Source organism: Poecile atricapillus, chromosome 1 (assembly GCF_030490865.1).
Source record: "Poecile atricapillus isolate bPoeAtr1 chromosome 1, bPoeAtr1.hap1, whole genome shotgun sequence".
NCBI lineage: Eukaryota > Metazoa > Chordata > Aves > Passeriformes > Paridae > Poecile > Poecile atricapillus.
In genome coordinates, this window is record NC_081249.1 from 67,854,729 (window position 1) to 67,876,607 (window position 21,879).

Below are 21,879 nucleotides of genomic sequence, written 5' to 3' on the forward strand. Positions count from 1 at the left end.
ACATAGGCATGTAAAGCATGCTGGATGTGTGATGTGGGATCCCCTGTAGCAGACCTGAGGCTGAAAATGGAACACTGGCAAACACCCAAGGAAATCAAGTACAGTTTGCCTTTTAACACACTGCACAAACACAAAATTGTTTGCAGGTCTGCCATAAAAGCTTTATAACACAAAAAGATCATTAAAGGGGAAAGGAAAGCTATTAATTTTTCTTGCCTTTTCATACTAACTACCTCTTCCCTTGCTTCTAGGTCTTATCTGAGTTTAGGTCACTTAAATTCATTCCCATAATATAATCCTACCAAAACAATTTTGGTTGAGTTGATAGAGGAGAAACTACAAAGGGAAAAAAAATAATTCAGCATCAAAATTAAGAGTTAAGCACATGGTCAGACAAGTTAAGTGTGCAATTTTATTGGCTTATCTGACAGCTGTACTAGTCAAGCAAGCCTGTGCACACTCCAGTGTGCGTCTTTTCTGATACTGGTGTCAGCTGCTTTCACTCAGGTTTACATTAGTATGGCTTCTATCCTAAATGGGATCCAATCCAAATGGGATGGATGACAAACTCTAGGGAGATAGAGTAGTTTAGAGCTGTCACTACTTCAGTGACCACTGATGATGGTATACAGACATTTGATAATATACATCATGTGCCCAGTATATGCTCCTTATGCCCAAGTTCTTGCAACCATCCTGAGAGCACCATTGCTTTTTACACTTACTACCCAGGACAAATGTACCATATCTATTTCTCATCTTTGGAAAAATATTGTCTTGGTTTATGGGGTAACAGTATTGCATTAAACTTCTGTAAACTGCTCAACTAATTATTACATCTCTTAAAAATATTCACATAATTTTTGCATCAAGCTGTCTAATGTTGAATTTCAGCCACTGGATGAACCTTCTGTTCCCAACACATACTTGCAGACCACAGGTTAGATAAATCATACAGACTGAGATTTGAGGAGCTCAGTCTTGTTTTAACAATAAAACTTCTTTCTGTGATGCAGCCATCCAGTTCACAAGGCCACTACATGTTCCCTCTCATACATAACCCTCCTCTTGGGCATATTAAAAATACACCACTTTCCTGTGTTACTTTGTACAGATATAACTGTCTTATATTCAACAATCTCTCAATCTGATCATCTTCCAGCTTGAGCTAGTAGCAGATCTATGCTCCTTCCACTTCATTAAAAATATTTTCTGGTCCCTGGGAAATCTGGGGATTCCCTACAGACCATTACACCAATGCCTGCCCTTATGCCATTTTTGGTGACCAGTCTGAATATTCAATTTCCCTTTTCCACAGCCCCCACAGCTGAACAGTAAGGTCAGCCAAGACACCGTTTTTTTTTATGGGGAACCTTATCCTTTATCTCCTTCTGGTTTTGTTCTCAATGGAAGAGTGGACAAATCCTCAATTCTGAATTTATTACACTTTTCCAACTTCACATCAGTAGCCACAGAAAGTAGAGGACCCAAATTCTAAATAATTTGAAATAAAAATTCACTACGTGAAGATTTTGAGATGAAACAGAAAAATAGTAGAAGCTCCTTCCCATTAGTATAGAAAAAAAATAAAGGTAAATACACTCAGAATACAGTCTGACATTACACAACTATTTCATTTAGAAAGCAGGCTGTAAATAAGCATCCTATCCAAAGAGACTTTGATTAAAAGAAAAGCAGCAGAAAATGCAAACCCCCAAATATATTTACCCTTATTAAAATATTCAGTGAGTGATTTTAAATCCACTATGAAACAGAATTGTTTTAATGCTACAGACATCCTAACAGGATGCAAATTCCTCAACTCAAAGTCAGTTTATTAAACATGAAACATAAAAATAGTACAGTGAGATCAAGTTGAACACAGATGACACAATGAAACAATAGATTCTTATCTGAGAAACCACAAACTGAAGTATTTTGCATATTCTTGCTTTTGGTTTTTGTATTCCAAGGCTTTATTTCATAATCTGAATTTTAACCACACAAATTTCAGTCTAGTCCTGGCACACAAGTATTAGACTCCTTGAAGGACACAGCTAAAACACCTCCAGTGGTGAAAAAAATATTACTGACCTATACTAAGCATTTAGTCTTTCACTGTCAACAGAAAATAATTTATGTGCTATTTATTTACTGAAATTAGTGGCTAGTAGTAAAGGCACACTAGTAGGCATTCCATAGCATCTCTCTGTTAATAACCCTTTAACATTACACTTTTCAGAAACTACATTAGTTAGCACTTTCCTGAATATTATTTAAGGGGAAAAAAAAAAACTATTAGAAGTGTTGAAATTACAGCTAAAGATTTCCTACATTTCCTACATAATTCCCCAGTCTCTTTTTGTCATTCACAACTTACAAGTGAGTAGCTCATAAGATTTCAGAAGGACACAGTTAGATTCCTGAACTAAGGAGTTAAGACTTCCAAGCTTTTTAAACATTTAAGTACCACAACATGTGCACAGTTCTGAAGTTTTTACTTTAGTTCATCTATAGGAGACTTTTTTATTTAAATGACAGTATTCATTAAGGTAAGACAGCCATTCCTTGGGCTCTTCTGGAACCATCATTTCTGTGCAGAGTTTTAATTCCATGGCTGCATCAGAAACATACCAATAACACCAAGCCAACACTTCTGAAATACAACAGAGCCAATTATAAATCAGCAGGCATAACAACCTTTTCCCTCCCACTCAGGGCAGCACCTTAGTTTGAACTGTTGATACTGCATTACATGAATTAAAGACTTTCCAAGGGATATATGTAACTTCTCTATTCCATTCTACCAGCATTGACGGGATATAAAAAAACCTGTGTTTAAATTCATATGACATTCAACCTTTTAAATTACTATGACCACTGATATTTTGCTTATGGCAAGTACATCAGAGCAATGAAACTTGACTGAATTTTCTGTCTATTAAAATTACTTGTTTGCTAAAAGAAATCCAGATAATACAGAGACATTTGCTACAGCCATTCTCTCAATTAGATCTACATATCTGAACATATACATTCAAGAAATCATGATTACAAAAAAAACAATAGAACAAACCAAAATATAGACCACTAAATCTTACCTTATGTGCTGGCACTAGATTAACTAACACTGTATCCAAAAGTTCCTGTGACACAGTATCTCCCTCACAAATGATAGAGCTCATTAGATCAACCATGTGCATGTGTACTTTTTGGTTATGACCATTGCTGAAATTAAAAACAAGAATTCTTAGTGTAATATCCATATAAAGTACAACTTCTGTTCAGAGTATTCCCTGTGGTAATGCCAAACAACAAGGAATAAAATCAGCAAATCCCAAGTTTTCTTAGAAATCAAAATACTTCAATTCCCTGATTGCATATACCATCATTCTTAAAATTTCATGCTCTCCTCATTCACTACTGCACTAAGACTGTATCTGTGCCTACCACGAAAAGATTGTATCAGAATATCCCACTGCTCTACACAGCACTGGGAAGACTTCCTCTGGAGTGCCATGTCCAGTTCTGGGTTTCCCAGCACAAAAGTGACACACACATCCTGGACTCAGTCCAGCAAAGGTTCATGAAGATCATTAAGGGCCCAGAGCTGCTCTCATGGAAGGAGGGGCTGAGAGAGCTGACATTTTTTTTTTAGCCTTGAAAAGAGATGGCTTAGGAAAGAACTTATCATTAAGTTAAATACCTGATGTTTAGAGTAGAGAGGACAGGGCAGGACTGGCTTGACACCACACGCTCTGTGGCATCCAGTCACAGAACAAGAGGCAATGAGCACAGGGTGAAATACAAGACATACCGTTCAGATGTAAAATATTTTAAATAAAAGGGTGATTGAGCACTAGAAGGTTGCCCAAAGAGGGCACACCCTCTCCATCCTTGGAGATGCCCAAAACCTAACTGGCTACAGTTCTGGGCAATCTGCTCAAAGCTGACCTGGTTTGAGCAAAGGGCAAACCTCTACCTCTAGCAATACCTTTTAGTGTCCACTGCTTTCTGACTCATGTTTTTACACCAATAATCCTCCAAATTGCTTAGAATTGCATATTACACCATTCAATTTCAAGAACATAATAAAATAAATGCAGTAGATGACAACCAAAGCTAAGTTTCTTAGGAAAAAAAGATGATGTGCTGTGTGTTTTGTTTCATTAAAACAGAAAAAACCGAAAGTTCTGCTACCTTTAGTTAAACTAAATTATGAAACTGCAGTCATTAATGCTAAAAGTCACACTGAACAGCTATGTTAGAAGTTGCTGACCTCAATCATTCAATAATATACTGTAATTTGAGGTGAAAATACTTACTTTATTACTGAAAACAGCGTTCTATACAGCTGTGTAAAAATCTCATTGCTGTCTTCTAATTCAAAGCATATGTTATAGGACTTGACCCAAGCAATGTTCTGTGTTGGAATGGGAAAAAACAAAAGGAGTAGTTAATACAAGATTAAATTGAAAGATTATATTTAACAGTTATTATGAAATAAGTTATGAACCTTACCTCAAGCAAATAAAAGTATCGATTAAACTGGGGGCTTTTTGTGTCTTCCAAACCTTTAAGTTGCCTTGTTATGAACATAAATATATCCTGTAAAGAAAGATGTGCTAGTTATTCTATCAACTGCAATTAAACCTTCAAAATAAAAAATTAACCTTTTAAATTTACTTGTACTATTTAGTCACTATAAAATATGCAGCAATGAGAGACATTATTTCCCTATCCAAAAGAAGATCATCTACAAAAACATCATGGAAAATGTCAAGGAGTAATTTTAAAATACTTCATGCTTCTTTAAAGGGTTGAGAAAGTAACCTTTTCCTAAGGAAACAAATGTTTTTTATTTTGAAAGAAAAGCACTCAACAAACACAGCTGCAACTGTCTGGCTGCAGAAGACAAGAGATTATTCAGCAGTACAACAGATTTAATAGTTTTACTTCATATTACATGGAGTTTCAAAAGAAGGGGAAAATAGCAGTAGGCAACTACATTTTTCCTTCAAAGTGTATTATCATATATATTTTCATATTATATATATATATATATTACTTTAAAGAGTATTATTATATCTTCACTCCGTATCGTTTGTGCATTTCTCAGTCATCAAGATACTGACACAGGTAACATCTCTTGCTAAAACTAATAAACCAACTTCCTCCTGTTTCCTCTATCAACTTTCACACCAGAAGACTCCTTCACCAAACGTCTCACACGGAGTAAATTGAAGCAGGTTACAAGGAAGAAATAGTCAATTATGAACAGAATGGAAACACACAGGAAGGAATATTTTTAATTTTTTTCTTTTTTTTTTTTTACAGTCAGATAATTAACAACTGGAAATTCACAGCTACAACTATATTAATATGACTATATTAAATAAAAATATTTACAAATAAGTATCACCAGAAACATTCCTCACACCCTCAACCATAGCTGTTTCATCTAACAATGTAGTTGTAAATCAAATAAATTCCGAAAGGTATAAAGTTGCCTTAATAAATACAAGAGAGCCTTACTGTTAATCCTGAAAGCCTATCCTTGAAATAATCTATAAGGCTTTTCTATAACATTTTAAAAATTACCATTTCCCCTAAGTATCCCAAGAATAATACACAGACAAAAGATAAGAATACGTTTTTTTTTTTCTAACACTATAACCACAAAATCCAGCCTTAATGATTAAGCTGAGCACTTACTGTGGATCTAGGTAAAATCAAGAACTAGATTACATGTACTAGATTACATTACATCAACTCTTGGCAAAAGAGCACAGCAAACACACTGTTCAGAGATAGAACTACAGTCATGTTTTAATTTGGTTTGAAACTGATTTTGAAGAGTTAAGGATGATCAGAAGGGTCACTGTCTTATTCATACTTCAGATCCCTAACAGAGCGCACAGTCTAGACTCTTTAGCTGAACTTAAACCAAAAGACACAAAGGACACATCTAGTGGTTTCCAACCACTCAGGAGCATTCAGTCCCCATGCAAAAGCTCATCTGAAGAACCCCCCCTTTAAAAATTAGTGCCTAGCAGGCCATCAGTCCCAAAATGAATGCTGTCTTATAGAAAACAGGTACACTGGAAGGTTCTATTATGTTTAGAAGACATACAAACTGAGTGTCAAGGAAGAGTAAGAATTAGCTGAAGAAGAAAGGGGGCACGTGACAAACAGACCAATGTCAAACATAAAAACTACTTAATCTTAGAACCCATGCTCTATATGTTAATTATTTCTGTTAAACTTTACTTTTAGAGGTAAATCTCAATCAGTTCATTTTACCAAGTATCTTACTTTCTATTCCGCAGCTCAGTATAAAATACTTACCTACTGAATGTGATTCAAAAACCCTACTAGTTTTCCAAAAGAAAATTTTCATTGCTGGGCTGTATATAACTACAGACACTAATGAATAGCATACATTAAGTCCAATACCTGAATGCTTCAAGTAACAGCATAGTTTGAAAAAGTAAGCATTTACTCCTAAACTATTTTTTCCTATTCCTATTTAAAGAAAACAAGACAGACTAAACTCAGCAGTACTCACTAATTTTCAGTATCTAATGTACTACAACCAAATACTTTTCCCTTTTTTAAGTACATTTTTCCTTTTTAAGCACACATAACATACTACTTGAACATGCATTTATAAATTCGAAACATGGGCTAAAATAAACTTTGGCTGCAGCCAAACAACTGCAATAATTTCACAACTGGTCAATATGTTTTCGTATGAGACTGCATAAAGCAAGTCTGTATTAGAATCTAGACTTCAGATACAGAAGTGCTCACACTTCAGTGAATTTTTTTTCTTTTTTGTGGATCACTGTCTTGATGCCAACTAACTACAAAATGGCTTCAGTAATCATCAGAGCCACGGCTCTCACTAGAGAACACCTTCAGATAACTCAAGTTCTGCTACCATATACCCTTTTTAACATCTACACTTCAGCAGAGGCAAGCAGACAGTCCTTCTGTTCAAGTAATTTTCAATTGACACATATAAGTGATTAGATTATCTTCCCACCAAAAAATTAGATTTGGGCTCTAGGCTTTACACATACCAAGGAGGGCTCAAATTTAGAAGTTTTGAGAAACCAGCAGAGCAAACCTACTCCAGCTCTGTTTTCATTCTATTCATGGCTTTTTCCATCCCTATTATCAATTATCTTTCAAAGATCAGCAAAGAATGTGAGATTTACACTGATGATACACATAAAAGAGGGAAACCTGAGATTCCTATCCCTTTCCTCAGCATCTCACTTGCACAATATGGAAGTTACAAAGAGATCCACAGAACCTGAAGCAAGGGCAAAAACTTAAGATTTAACCCTTTTCCTCTCAAGAACCCTTTTCAGCACTCCCCTTTGCAATTAACTTTGGTGTAAAACATACAAGAATAGACTCAGCCACAGTATGGATTTGATATTACATACTGGGTAAAAATACTGCCAAGATATAACCCAAGAGGAAGCATTCTTCCTCTTACCTCTGTCATAAAGTGGAGGGAACTCTTCGACATTTCTATGATAGCTTGTCCTGCAACCACAAAAGCTGAGTTCAGAGGAAAAGGGTTTGCAAAAAATCTACCCCAGCAGCCCTAGGCAAAGGTCCCTACTGTTTGGCTTTTCTTTATTTCTCAAAATGTGTTTAGAAAACTGAACCAGGAAACTGAATTCTGAAATCCACAGATTACAGAACTCAGTGCTGGCAGTGGAATTCCCTCAGCCATTCCAAGCTCTGTCCATGTAGTGGTTGTAGTATTCTGACATTTCAGGTATGAGATCAGCACTGTAAATCTTCCAATATTGTACACTACGAAATCTGAAGCTTAGCATTTGGTAGATCAAATACTCTAAGGAGGAACTTAGCCCAACTGAGAAAGAGAGAAATTAAAGCTCTAAGCCTAACAAACAAATGAAAACATACTCAAAACTGAAACAGAAATCAGGACACCTGAAAACTAGACTTAAATATAACACAGTAGAGAAAGATAATATTTATCCCCTGTTGAAGATGGTGCAATCAATAAGTAAGGTAAGTAGATGTTGTACCTCTGATTACCTCTGATAATTCTTAACTCAGAATTAAGAAAACAGAACTAAGAAAAATCCCTAGATATCTCTCCAGTATGTCTGTTAACAAAAGGTGTACTATGGCAGTTGAAACTGCACTGTTTCCCTAATTAAGAAGCACTACTGGTGCAACCACTAGATGAGAAATTGAGCGATTTCCCTTAAGTGATAATATATAGACCATCCACCAAAACCATATTTTCATCCTACTGTGAAATTAAATAAAGACCAAACCAAACTAAACAAAAAAGACCATACACACTCCTAAATCAGGGAGACAAAAAAGCACACATTTTTCAGTGTCAATTTCACCTGTTTTTTGCAGATTTCCTCCAAAACTCAGTTTATTACTCTAGACTCTGACTGCCCTTGGGAAACAGTTTGATTTTGAGAGTTGGGAACTAAGATTTCTACTTTAAAAAGTAAAAAGAAAAACCACAAAACAATGTAATTTCTTTTTCTGAAACAAATGAGTCAGATCTGTACTTCCTTTTCAAACCTGACATTTCTCTAACAACCATCTCCATCTAGTGGGATCAATGATGTTTGTAATTGCAGAATTTTCCACATCACATCAAAAATCCTTAAACTCTGTACAAAAGTACTTTATCTTTGTTTCAATAGAACCTTTATCTATAAATATACAAGTACCAGCTTCTTGGTAGTTTAATTGGAGATGCGAGGGTATTTTTCCGAGTGAAGGTATTAGGTATCTTGCGAGAGATTGTGATAAAAACTATACATATAATCAATATATCTAAAGTAAAATAACCTGCAAATCCCAAAAACAGTTCAGTAAAATAATTATTTTCCATACAAATCCAAAACTCTGCAAGTTATTGGAAGATGTACTGTATAGCCCTTTATGTCATGGACAATTGACTTGACCAATCATATCCCAAAATCAAGTGAAAACTTTGCACTGTTTAGGCTGAACAAGAATAAAAGGAAGGAAAAAGCAGTCATAACCAATTATATTAATCACTGAGTGTAAAAACCTGGTGTGAAAAAAGAGATTAATTTAATTTACCTTCAGTTTATCCGGTGAAGTGTATGGAGCTTCAGGGGCATAAATTCTGAAAATATCAGCAAGACAACATGCTACCAACAAACGTACATCCTTATCAGGATGTTTGAGGAAAAAATCTGAAGCAAGATGTAAAGCAAGATTTAAGTAGAGCTCCTTTTCCTCTTCTGAGTCCTGGTCCATATCCATGAAAGTTTTCACAACCATCTAAATAGACAGACACACATTAGTACATAAAATTAAATACTCTGTGTAACAGAATCTTTACTAAAAGTTACTTTTTCTGGTTTTGTGCAACTCCTGCCAGAAGCATTATTAGCTATGCAGTAGTACTTACTAGAGCAACCAGTGTTTTCATTTTTCAGGGCACAGGAAAGACCTGGCCAAATCCTCTATCAACTATCCCAAGCCTCAGTCTCAACAGAACTACTGAAAGCCTAGTTGTAGACTTCCCAAATCTTTTTGAGAAACCATATAATCAAACTGGACGATTAAGGAAGTGCAACAGCATGTTACATGCAACAGAATGTTACTGCCATTCACTTAAAAATTAAAAAAAAAAAAATTGTCTCTCTCAACTACTCAGCCATGATTTTTTTTCCTTCTATTCTCTCTCAGTTTCAGGTTTTTGCCTACTACTTCTCTGAGGAAAGTTCTATTCCCTACACTGTCCCAAAGCAGTGCACACACTTTCAGCAAATGCACTTAAATCCAGGCAGCTCAGCAGCATGGATGCTGTCCAACAAGACTAAAATGACCACTAAGATTATTAGGATTCAGTTACTGAAGTTAGGAAGGAAAAGCAGTCTGGGACACCAAATATTTAACATGTTAAATAAAACAGAAGCAGGAAAAGCTATATTTAGTAAGTGCTAGTTGGTGAGAATTCTTACATTTAAAAAACTTTCTGAAGGAGAGAAATGTATTGACATAACAAAGTAATTATGTCCTTTTCCAACTCCCTATCTGACTCAGAAAGGGAGAGCTATTTTAAGGAGTTCAACTGTTGTAAAATTAACAAAATGAAACTACAGACTTAGTTACACAATCCTGAGAATTAAAGCCAAAACTCCCATCTATTTCTTCAGTGGAGGAAGAGATATTATTCAAAGAATAATAATGCCATGTCCTAGAATCCTGTAACACTGCAAAACACTTTACTTTGCTATAGTTTTTTGTTTGTTTGGGTTTTTCCCCCTCCAAAAAGAATTGCTATAACTGGTAAGGGAACAACAAGCCCAACTTTAAAAAAAACCCCAAACTTCTGCATAATTAGGATCACAGATGCTGTTAAGTTTTCAAACATAGGAGAACCTTTTACAAAAAGGCACAGAAAATCAGCAGATTATGCAGACACAACTTTCACTGCAAGAAAAATGAAGTACTCCCCAGTCACACACAAGATGAACCATGTGAAGTGCCCTGGTGCCCTAACACACTAATTCAAGTAACTTAGAAGTCAGAATTCTTTTCATTTCTATGAAAAGTAGTCTTTTCATGCTTCTTGCAACAAGTATGGGTTTTTTCTACTCTGGAAATGAACCATTAGTGGTTTTTCCCTGATAATGTGAACATCTGTACAAGTCAGGACAACAAAGATCAGTCATCCTGTCTGCAGAGCAATCCATCACAGTGTTTAAGGAAAAACAAAGGAAAACAAGCTAGTCATCTTAGCATAGTTTTCCAGGTTCCTGCAAAGCAATAGGTTAGAAGACTCTGGAGTCTGAAATCACACCCAGACCACCATGATTTATACTCCTGGAGCTTCATCTTCCAGATGCGAAACATATTTCTTAACCCATTTAATTTTTACTACATCATTCTATGGAAAACAGCTTTGGAATTTACTTGTATAAAACTTGCAGAAAAGTGTATTAATAGACTGCTGGTCTAAAATAGTGAGATGATTACTTGGTTCTTGTGTATTAAAAGAAACTGTGGAAAAATGCTTTTCCCACAGTATTCATAATTTCCAAGTGTTTATCACCTTCTTTCTGTCTTCAGTGCTAGTTCACAACTGTCACCATTTAGTTTTTATCTCCTTTCCAAATCTATTATAAACTTCAAGAGGGCATCAATTCAATATGCATAAATTTTCTGAGGTAACATGCTAATACAGAAATTCACTCTGCATATTTTCCATTTTATTCTCAGATTTCCCAGTAATTTGCATTTATATTAATATATTGTTATCAACAAACAACAGAATGTCTGCTTGTGCACAGAAACGTGCTTTTTCCCTAATAATTATGTGAACTGGGCAGTCAGAGAAATCAAGAGGCTAACAGTTCGCTCATTTATCAACTATTGTTCTTTAGCACCTGCAACTGTGTTTATACTGAAGTTCTGTACACTTCTGGTGTAGCATGGATCATCCAACCTGTTATAAAAGAAACACTGTGCATTTTTTTCCCCTGCCTGAGCACCAACAAATGCACAGCCAGAATAAACAGCCCACAAGAAACACAAGACATCTTACAAAGTCCTCTTATTCTGCAAGAAAAATCAAGATGACAGAAGGAATTAGACATTCAAGGCCAAAAATGAAATTCAGATATAGGAGGAAAAGGATTAGTAAGAACTGTGGTGCTGCAATTCCACAAGCTGAAAAAAATCTGCAAATGCTAACAAAGAATTCATTCTCTTAGAAATCACTCATGTGTAAAGTTATAAATGTTGTCTTTTATTCAGCATCATAGAATGCAACATACTCACTGAAGTCCATCAACCAAAATCCCAAAGCCTAGACAGGTTACTGAGAAGAAGAAGAGAAGCAATCCTTGTATTCTGGGATTTTATTGGGTTTTGTTAATTTACCCATAGTTCCAACTGCCTTAAAACTTCAGAAAAACTCCGAATTAAGCTCTTCCATCTGTTAGAATACTTAAGGTTCCTCTCCTACATCTGTTCCCTCCAGTTTCACAGGGCAAGCCCAAGCTGCAGGCATTCCCTCTGGACAATACAGGCCTGCCTTTTTGTGAGAGTAAAGGGGTAGATACAGAACAGTAGTAACAAAATTAGATTCCAAATCTGTCCAACCTTCCTGTACACTTAGGCCAGACAAAGTGGTCAAGAAATTCAAGACAGAAATACATCAAAGAATGTAAGCATACTCAAAGTATATAGACTAAAGTATAACAAAGACTACCTTCATCACATTACAGGCTAAAACAATGAGGATAAAGGTTTTTATAAACAAACCAAAGAGCACAAAGACATAAAATGAATGCATTGAGAGGTATCCAAATTATTGCCAAATTTATGACTTTCATTTAGAGTGGAAAATACTGGAAAATAATGAAAGTACTAACTTTCATTAAAAAAAATATAATAAAAAATATAATAAAAAAATAATGAAAGTAGCTGAAATAAAATTTAAGTAGCATTTGAAATTAATGCAGCTCATTTCTACTTGTGATTTTTAAATGCATTTAAAACTTTTCTGAACAAGTCATTCCAAGAAAGAGGTAGAAGAGAAGGCACAAGAGCAAAGTTTCTCTTTCTACACATAGAAATAGTAAAGCCCAAAGGAAAAACCAAACCCTTTCAGATATAAAATATAGTAATAGGATCACTGAACATCTTTTACAAGAAACTTTAGTCTGCAAGCAATTGTTTACTAACCTTTAGCCTTCTCACCATCTCTTCTTTAGATATTTTATCAGAGATTTCTTTGACTCCTGGAGGATATGTGATTTTTCCATCATTGGCTCTCGTCTTTGAATGAGCCATGATTTCACGGTTTTAGAACTGTGGAAAGAAATTAACAAGACTGTTGTTTAACTAGTTCATGTTTAACCATATCTGTCCCGCTTTGACAAACAAAATCCAACTACAAATATACCAACAAATCCATACAAAAACGACAATATTTTGACTGGTTTCAGTAATCTATACTGCGGGAGACATCAACAGTTTTGATATCCAGGTAGATTGTCCTAAGACACAATAAAGCTTTCAAGAAGTATACATCAGAAAAAAGCTAAAAATCCTCATTCCAGAATGTATTTGATCTTCACACTAAGGAGAGGCAATCAAGATTCTTACTGTACTGTATGATATGCTTCTACCTCTTGGTAATAATACTAGATTCTAGCTAGGTTGGGTATTCAGACATCTGAAGTGGACTTTGCATTCTCTTTACTCTTTTGGAAAATGCAATTTTCCAAAAAGTCTAAATACCAGTGATGTTAATCGTTACACATTACTTGTAGATAGAGAAGCAGATAGATAAAGAATGGAATAAGAGACAGAAATAGAGCAGACCAAATACAATTCCTTCCTCTATGCCATTAAAGACAAGTTTTCAAGTGAAAGACTGCAGATTAGCAATGGTATCTTCTTCCTAAATTCTAACTAGGAGCACAACTCAGTTACTTGGTTTCTCAGTCCCTTTAAACTGATGCAAATACAGACTACCATGTAATCCACTCTAAGTTATGCAGTTTCATTGCTGCAGAGAAGGAAGCTGAACTAAAATTTTTACTTACATAAAACTAATCAATACAAAAGATGGTGAAAAAATCTAGATGGCATGTGTGGGGACAATCAGGATTATAGAAAGAGACTATACCAGGGCAGTTACAAATTAAGAATATAACAAAAGAAAAAAAATTGTCATTGTCTTGGTATTTTTATTTACTTAGCTAGAAGTATGATCCACTTCTAGAAGTCATGACTGTTCTGAACTGTGAATTCCAAATAAGGTATTTTCTTCCTACAGACCTCCTATACAAGAATCATATATACTTTGAATTTCTTGGAACTATAACACCAGAAATAAAAATCTGCCAGAATCCACAAGAAGAGATCAGCTAGCAGCATGTTCCATAACAGCCATAATTAAAACTTACTGGACCCCAAGCCAAGGTCATTCTACACTGAAGGAGAATTAAAACTTGAAATGTATTCATCTACCCAACTCCTCCAAAACATATCAACATGCTTTGTATTCTTCATATTTCATTAAAACAACTGAAGTTAAAGATTTTGCTTCATCTTCACCTAATCTTTTACCAAACAAAAAGCTAACATCAGCTTTAATTTTTTTTTTCAAAGAACACATACACCACATTTTATTTTTGTAAATAAAAAAAACATGAGTAGAACAAACATAATCAGATCTCATTCAACAGGCATGACATGCAATGTATTTCAATAGATACACAAAAGTCAACTCAGCTTCTGTCATCTTCTCTGCACCTACATATACGCAGCAGTGGAACAGCGCCACATCCTTGCAGTTGTAGTAAAAATTGACAATTACAAAGTTGGGAGGAAACAAAACTCATTGAAGTAACTTTTCCTAACACTAAAATATGATGTCACTTTTATTCTCATTATACTTCTTTAATGAACTGTCATGACAGTAAGTCTAGGACTCCTCAAAAGCACACAGAAATTTTAAGTTCACTCTTCTTGCCATTTGACATAGATATTATGTTCTACCTTTCAGATGGGATGATGTCATATATTATAGCTAAATTCATTTTAACAGCTCATCACAGCAGAAGGGAGCCTTGTTCTCCTGAATCTGAGAATGTACAAAAGCATCAGATGCTTTGTTGGACCAATCAAACTTACCAATTCAAAAAACAAGCCTAATTGTTTTTGAAAAGCATGTGACAAGCATCAAAGCTAACACAAGGGAAAGAACAGGAACTAAGGGAACTGGGGAAAAAAACTCCATTTTCCAGTGGTGGATAGCTGTCAGATCAGATCAAATGCAATGGAAACTTGATTAGAACATGGAGACTTAGTCCCATTTGGAGCACATTTTGAAATAATTCAAAGACTGAAACTCATACATTACAGTCAAGCTGAACTGTGCAGCCAATATGTCCAACAGCCACGCAACCAAGCTTTCAAGCTTCAGTGGCATCCAAGGTCTGGATGAAACTGAACATCTGTATTGTGTTTATGTGGCAAGGTTTTGGTAGTGGGTTAGGCTGAAGGGATGGCCCCTGTGGGAAGAGACCAGGGATTTCTCTCTCAGCAAACAACAGAACTAGATCCAGACAGCTCCAAAATGGACTCATCCCTTGCCAAAGTCGAGCCATCAGCGACACTAGCAGCGCCTCTTGATAACGTATTTAAGAACTGACAAAAGATGCTACACAGCAGTTACTAGGAAGAAAGGTGAGAAAAATATTCAACAACCCTGGAGACACCAAGGTTAGTGAAGAATGAAAGCAATCTCCCTATATTTATCTTCATCCATGAGCTTTTTTGTCTTATTTCCTTCCCTATTCCATCAAGCAATGAGAGAGAGAGCAGCAGTGTTAGCACCTAACAGCCAGCCAAGGTTAGAGACAGGATACAGCTTATCCCTCTCAGAAGTACAGAAGAAAAAAAATAGGACTTGATTTTCTACAGAATTAATACATCTAGTCTTAGAGGGTCAAAAATAATTCTAAAAATGTTCTAATAAATAGAACACAAAGCATTGTAAACCTTCTAAAACTGAGAGAAACAAAAACCATTGAAACAAAAAGAAACAGCAGAAAACAAAGCCTATCATTAAAAAAAATTTCAATGCTAAGCAATCCCCTTGTACAACAGTTATAACTTCAACAATTATCTAAATAAAACTTCGTCACATTCCACTGCTAGAAGTCCCTCTTCTTCTGGACTGCCAATATAGACGTGCATACCTAGCTTTATCAAAATAATCTGTGTTGAACACTTAGTAGAATCTAGGATTTTATTCTGGGGGGCAGGAGGGGAGGGTATTTTGGTGATTTTAACCAAATGCAAGTCTCTGATTTCACGTCACAGATACATCAGCTATTTCAGTGAAATTCTGTCATGGAAAAAGAAGACAGTAACAGTTAAGAACAACAGCCTCAAGGCCAACTGTATCTACAATATGTTGAAAATGAAAATCCATAAGCCAGTGATGTGATACCAATGACTGAATTTCAAGAAGCTTTTAAAATTCTTTTTTAGAGATCCAGGGTATTGCAAAAGAAAACAGTCTAAGATGACAAGCAGTTGGAAAGAACAAAATTCTTTGAAAGCATCTTTGAGAGTCAACAGACTCAGCTGACCATTTCTATTATTTATTTTTTTTCTAACAAATGAAACTTTCAAAGTTCTCCACCATGTTTTCAAAAATCCAGTATTATTCCGTATACACCATCTGAAGGAAAAGAGCACAAGTCTTACAAGAAAAGGCTGAGGGAGCTGGGGTAGTTTAGCTTGGAGGAGATTCAGCAGGGACCTCACTGCTCTCAACAGCTACCAGAAAAAAGGTGTGGTAAGGTAGGGATTGGTCTTTTCTCCCAAGTAATGTATGACAACACAAGAGGAAATGGCCTCAATTTGCATCAGGGGAGGTTTAAATTTCACATTAGGAAAGATTTCTTCACCAGAAGAGTGGTCAGGCATTGAAACAGGTTTCCCAGGGAAGCTGTAGAATCACCATCCCTTGCAGGGCTTAAAAGGTAAGTGGATGTAGCACTTGGGGATGTGGTTTAGTGGAGAACACAGTGGTTCTGGGTTAACAGCTGGACAACAATCTTAGAGGTCTTTTCCAACCTTAACAATTCTATGAAGAAGGAAAAAGTTCATATAGATGCCTTTCTTAAGGAAAGAAAACACTTCAGACCATGAAATGCTTTGTGCCATGCATAATCCAAACACACAAACTAAACTTCAGGATGCACACTGTTTCTGCTGTTATATGAGGATAGATGTCACAAGAGACTTGAATACTTAATAAACAAATTCCAGTCCTAACAAATAGTAAAAATCATGATTCGATCAGGCATTGTTTTTTTCAGTTATATTAAACAGTACTGTAAGTTAAGTCTTCAAAAACTATGAAGAAAATAAATCTATTTTAAGCTAATAGAGCATTTAAAATACCAACCCTACTCTTTGTACAGAAGGAGATGATACAGTAAGACTCAAGATATCTAGGAACTACTTCTTTCAACACAGAAGCAACACTGCAATTATAATTTCTCAAAGACCTAAAGTCAGGAACGAAGAGCAAGTCTGTAGAAGTATATTGAAAAATAGTATGCATAAAATAGCATGACAAATTAAAAACTAAGTTATAAGGGAGGTGGGGTGGAAGAAACTAGTACAGAGAAAAGAAATATGACAAAACGCATACTCTTCGTGCAATGACAACAGGAAAACTAAAGCATGGAAAAACGACCAAAAGTGGAAGGTACATTTATTGGATGGATTAAAAAGTCATTCACCTCTTGTGACAAAAACCAAAAGATCACATATAATGTAAAACTATGATAATCAGCCAGACCACAAATGGTAACAATCCATTAATCTAAACAGAGTTAATTAGTAATAAGTACCAAGGCCAAAATTTAGTCAAGATCAAATAAATAAACCACACGAGTTCTGTACATAATCAGCAGCATCCAATTGCTACTCAGTTCCAGATAAGTCTACTGGTCATTATATTATTAAAACATTCAGATGTTTTCTATATAGTAGATAACTCTATGAACAGCTCAACTTCACATATACTACTTGTTCAAAACTTTAAAATATGGATTGTGATTATGCAAATAAAACATGGATTGATATCTTGCATATTAAGTACCTATGCAAATATACTTCATAGGTCAATAAATATCATTAAAGGATGTTAAGTCAATGATCTAACTGGAAGACTTAAACCACACTCCATTTAATTGTATTTTGTTTGGCTGACAGTTTACATTGCCTATGGCAATTTAATTAACTGTGCTAATCATTAAGCAAACTGTGCCTTAACACACATGAAGTCATCATGTGTCAACAGCGACTTTCCAGAGATCTATACATGTGTTTAAATCCTCATCCTCCAGATAGTTTTGTAGAAGTCTTACCCAAGTGATGAAGCAGACTTTAGCAAATCAGCCTTATATTCCTTCAAGTCTGTCTCCTGAATTACTATCACTTCCTCTTTAAAATCCAGAATCCAAACATGAGGACTTAGAAGATCACCAGAAACAATGATGAACTTAGCAAATTATATCATCATTATTATTTTTCAGAACTTTCACTGAATATACATAATTATCTATATAACTATTTTTGAGATGATTTTAAAATAATCTATATAAAATCCAAGAAAATACACATCAAATTTATGTAGACTAATAAATATACTTTTAAATCTATGTTTGAAAGACATTTTTCAATGTGCCAGTGAGAATAACACTGTCTTCATATTCACAAAGGTATTAGAAGCTCAAGTGAATTTAGTAAGTGGTTGGCACAGAAAAGAATTTGAATGTGTAAAGAACTAAATATGCATTTCTACAGTTCGCATTATTCCCACAATAAAGTGTAGCCAAAAAAAGGACTGGCAAACATTCATCAACACTTTCTCCACAACGAAGCAGGATGACCAGTGGCCTCTCACTGTCACAGGCCATTCCATCAACAACACTAAAACAGTTTAGGAGATGCAAAAACATTTTCCTAAATTATCTCATGGGATAATGCAAGGAAGCAAAACCTTTTCCATCTCATAAATCACACTACAGATTTCACTCTAAAGCCCTATTTCTTTTTCAACACACAGTTTGTAATTTCTTTTTATTATTTATACATTTACATTTTTTTTATTTTTGCACGCTCCATACAGGGTAGCATCCCTCTATGAATTAATATAAACCATGACAAGTGCTTGAAGATCACTCTTTGTTTCAACACAGGACACGTGAAAAAATTTGTCCAGACATAATTACCACAAAAGATTCAACAAGATATCAATAAGAAATTACTCAGCAACAAAGTGGAAGAAGCAGGCATCTTTCTACTTCAATCAGTATTATTAATAAAACACAGATAATATAACAATTTAAGTAATTTACAGAAATTCTTTACCTCCTGGTAAATTCCTGCTGGCACAGAGCTGACTGACAGCAACTGATCAAGGTGAGAAGTGACTTAGGTGTTAGAGACTGGCATCATCCAACTGCCACTAAACTAAATCTAATTCCATAATGTATCCACTGCTAAGAAGTTATAACTTGGCTGTAAAAAGCCACTCCAAGATGACATTTGGCAGTTAATTTTCTGCTGTTGAATAAAACAGAAAACTTTAGTATGTTGGACCAAGGGTGCTTATGTAAATCCTGGTCATTTTTCATACTGATTCAGGTATAATGACTAGACTAATATTTTTCATCCTCTTTTAGAAATGTATCCCGTTATACTGTTTATTTAACTACCATTAAATCAAAATACTCATATTATCCAGAATATCAATAAAATGCTAGCTTCCCATTTCTGTAAGGCAGCATAGTAAGGACTGATATAGGAAGAACTTACAGAAGCCACTAATCAAATGTCTTCTGGAACGAAGACCCAAATTGTAAGGTGAAAGTAACACTCTCAGTCCAACAAATGACATAAAGAGTACTGGGTTTCATTACAGAATGCCATTAATGGCAGTTCTTTGACAATCATACAAAGTAATAATACCTGTTTAAATTAGGAAATACTTTTTCAAACTTACACTAGAAAATACAGCGAAGCGCTTTAAGTTTTTTTATTAACATATCAAGTCAGCACTTTGTGGAAAATTAAAAGATGTGCAGGTGGTAACTGTGCAAGAAGAGACATCATCATCATAATGTAGAGAGGATTTGGAAGATTCAGGAAAATAACAAAGAAGAAAAGATTAAGACATGATACCAAAATCAGCACATGCGCACGAAAGGGTCTCCAGCAACTTAAACAGAGTTGCAATCAATTAGCAAATGATCCCAGGCAAGTCCCCACTTCCACTGATAAGATTTTTTTCAAACTTCATTAAAGAAAGCCTCCTAAAGGTTTAGTAAGTAGAAAGTATTCAGTACGACCTTATCTCAGCACACAGCTCTCTCCAGTGGTGTTGCAAACACTTGCAGCTTCCACAAAATTTAAGTGACCCAACTTTAAGTTTCAGCATTTTTCCAGATGTTATTGTTGTCATTTTTCTTTTAATAAAACTGTCTCTTTTTTCCTGCCATTTATGAAACAGTATTTTCACTGAAACACACTTGGTTTAAAAAAAAATATTAGAAACTATATAGAAGAATTCACCATTAAACTATTCAACAACCTAAAGAAAAATAAAACTGACTTATTAATGTGGGATCTCTGCTTTCATACTTCTACTCAAGACTAAGTAAAAGGGACTGTAGGAATTAAAATGGCTTATTTCTGTGCATGGCTGCAGGAAAAGAAATTACAAAGAGATGAAAACTGGAAGGCGATAGTAAAAAAAATCTGACAGAGAAAGAAGACTGTAGACTGACTAAATATGATTTTAATGAAATAGACATCTGCAATATATTTGTCAGTTAGCCAAGTACTAGGGAAAACATTCCTTAGGTGGTCACATTATGCAACCATACTAAACAAAATCTTATGAAAAGACAAACTATGACCAGTCTTCCGAATGTTCAAACAGAAGTGATTTGGTGGTGTACACAACTCCAACAGGGGGGTTACAGGCAATGCCCATGCCAAAGGAACAAAAATAAGCTTGAAGCTTTTCTACCCTTGATTGGGGTGCAAGAAAAGTTTTTATACTACTAAGTAAACTCCAACAACTAATTAGTAAAGTTGTAAGTAGTTATTAGAGCCCCCAAAACAGGACAGTTCTACCACAAAGACCAGGAAGTACAAAAATAAAGACAGACAAATGGAGATATCTCCTGTAAATAAGCTTAACAATAAAAATCAAACTACAAAATAAATAAAAAAACTGACAAAAAACCAAAAACTAAAAGAAATTTGCACTTCAGTAGCTAGAATCAGAAAGGATAAAGTACTGCTGTATAGGAATGACTGTAAAGAAAGAAGTTACTTAAGTATCCTGTGAAGTCAGCTGAATACCCTTTTTCAAAGAAATGACAGGTAAAATTTTCCTGTGACACCTGGTAACAGGTATCTAATCAGAAGTTATTGTGTGAACACTTACTAACCTCACGTTTTCAAACCAAAGCAACTACATGAGCACTATCCAAGAATTCATGGACCATTGTGGAATGTAAAGCTTTTTCAAGGTATTTAAAAACTAAGGTGCAGTACCCTTCAATTTAAAAAAACTTAAGCTAACTTTAAAAATTAAAGTATGCTGCAAGAAAATAAAAGCAGCCCTCCCATTAATAATGCAGAGCAAAAAAAGTAATAATACTACCACTAGAGCTGCACTAGTTTGATATCAATAATATTTTAAGAGCTTAAGAAAAAAATCTGCATGCTGAAGTCAGAATTTCAAAAACACAGATAAATATAGCTTCTAGGTTTATCATATTACTCTGGGACAGTTCATGTTCAGTTCATCTGTGATAAAACAATTAGCACTTTCCTTGCACTAAATATCACTTATTATGGAAGCATTAAACTGGAAATCACAGACAGATGGATGCAGAGATGGATGAGATTGTCATTCAGCAAAACACTTAAAGGAAAGTTTGGAGAAACAAAAATGTTTGCAAATATAAAGATTTCATATGAACATCTAAACAAGAATATACGCTCTTACTCTGGAAAAAAAAATCAGACTGTAAGGGGAAACCAAGAGGGGTCAAAAGAGGGGTCCAATGCCTAGGTCCAAGTATAGTCTCATGGTTATTTTTCTCTGCAGCATTAATTCTAAAACAACTTAATTCAAGAACCTCCTCTCCTCACTGAAGATACTCCAACACTATCTGGACACAATCCTGTGCAATGGTGATCTAGGGGAACCCTGCTTGTGAGCAGAGAGGTTGGACCAGATGACCCACTGGGATCCCTTCC

At 35.1% G+C, this 21,879-nt stretch overlaps 1 protein-coding gene across 4 annotated transcripts in view; it reads right to left on the reverse strand.

Moving 5' to 3' along the window:
- PDS5B (PDS5 cohesin associated factor B) overlaps nucleotides 1-21,879 on the reverse strand; it is a 100,015-nt gene that overhangs the window by 66,732 nt on the left and 11,404 nt on the right. For all 4 annotated transcript variants that reach the window (XM_058845047.1, XM_058845029.1, XM_058845039.1 and 1 more), the window contains exons 2-6: nucleotides 12,748-12,873; nucleotides 9,127-9,330; nucleotides 4,522-4,608; nucleotides 4,326-4,423; nucleotides 3,102-3,228 (exon numbers count right to left, since the gene is read on the reverse strand). In XM_058845047.1, the coding sequence (XP_058701030.1) occupies nucleotides 3,102-3,228; nucleotides 4,326-4,423; nucleotides 4,522-4,608; nucleotides 9,127-9,330; nucleotides 12,748-12,855 (624 nt within the window). In that variant the 5' untranslated portion in view covers nucleotides 12,856-12,873. The remainder of the gene's footprint in view (nucleotides 1-3,101; nucleotides 3,229-4,325; nucleotides 4,424-4,521; nucleotides 4,609-9,126; nucleotides 9,331-12,747; nucleotides 12,874-21,879) is intronic.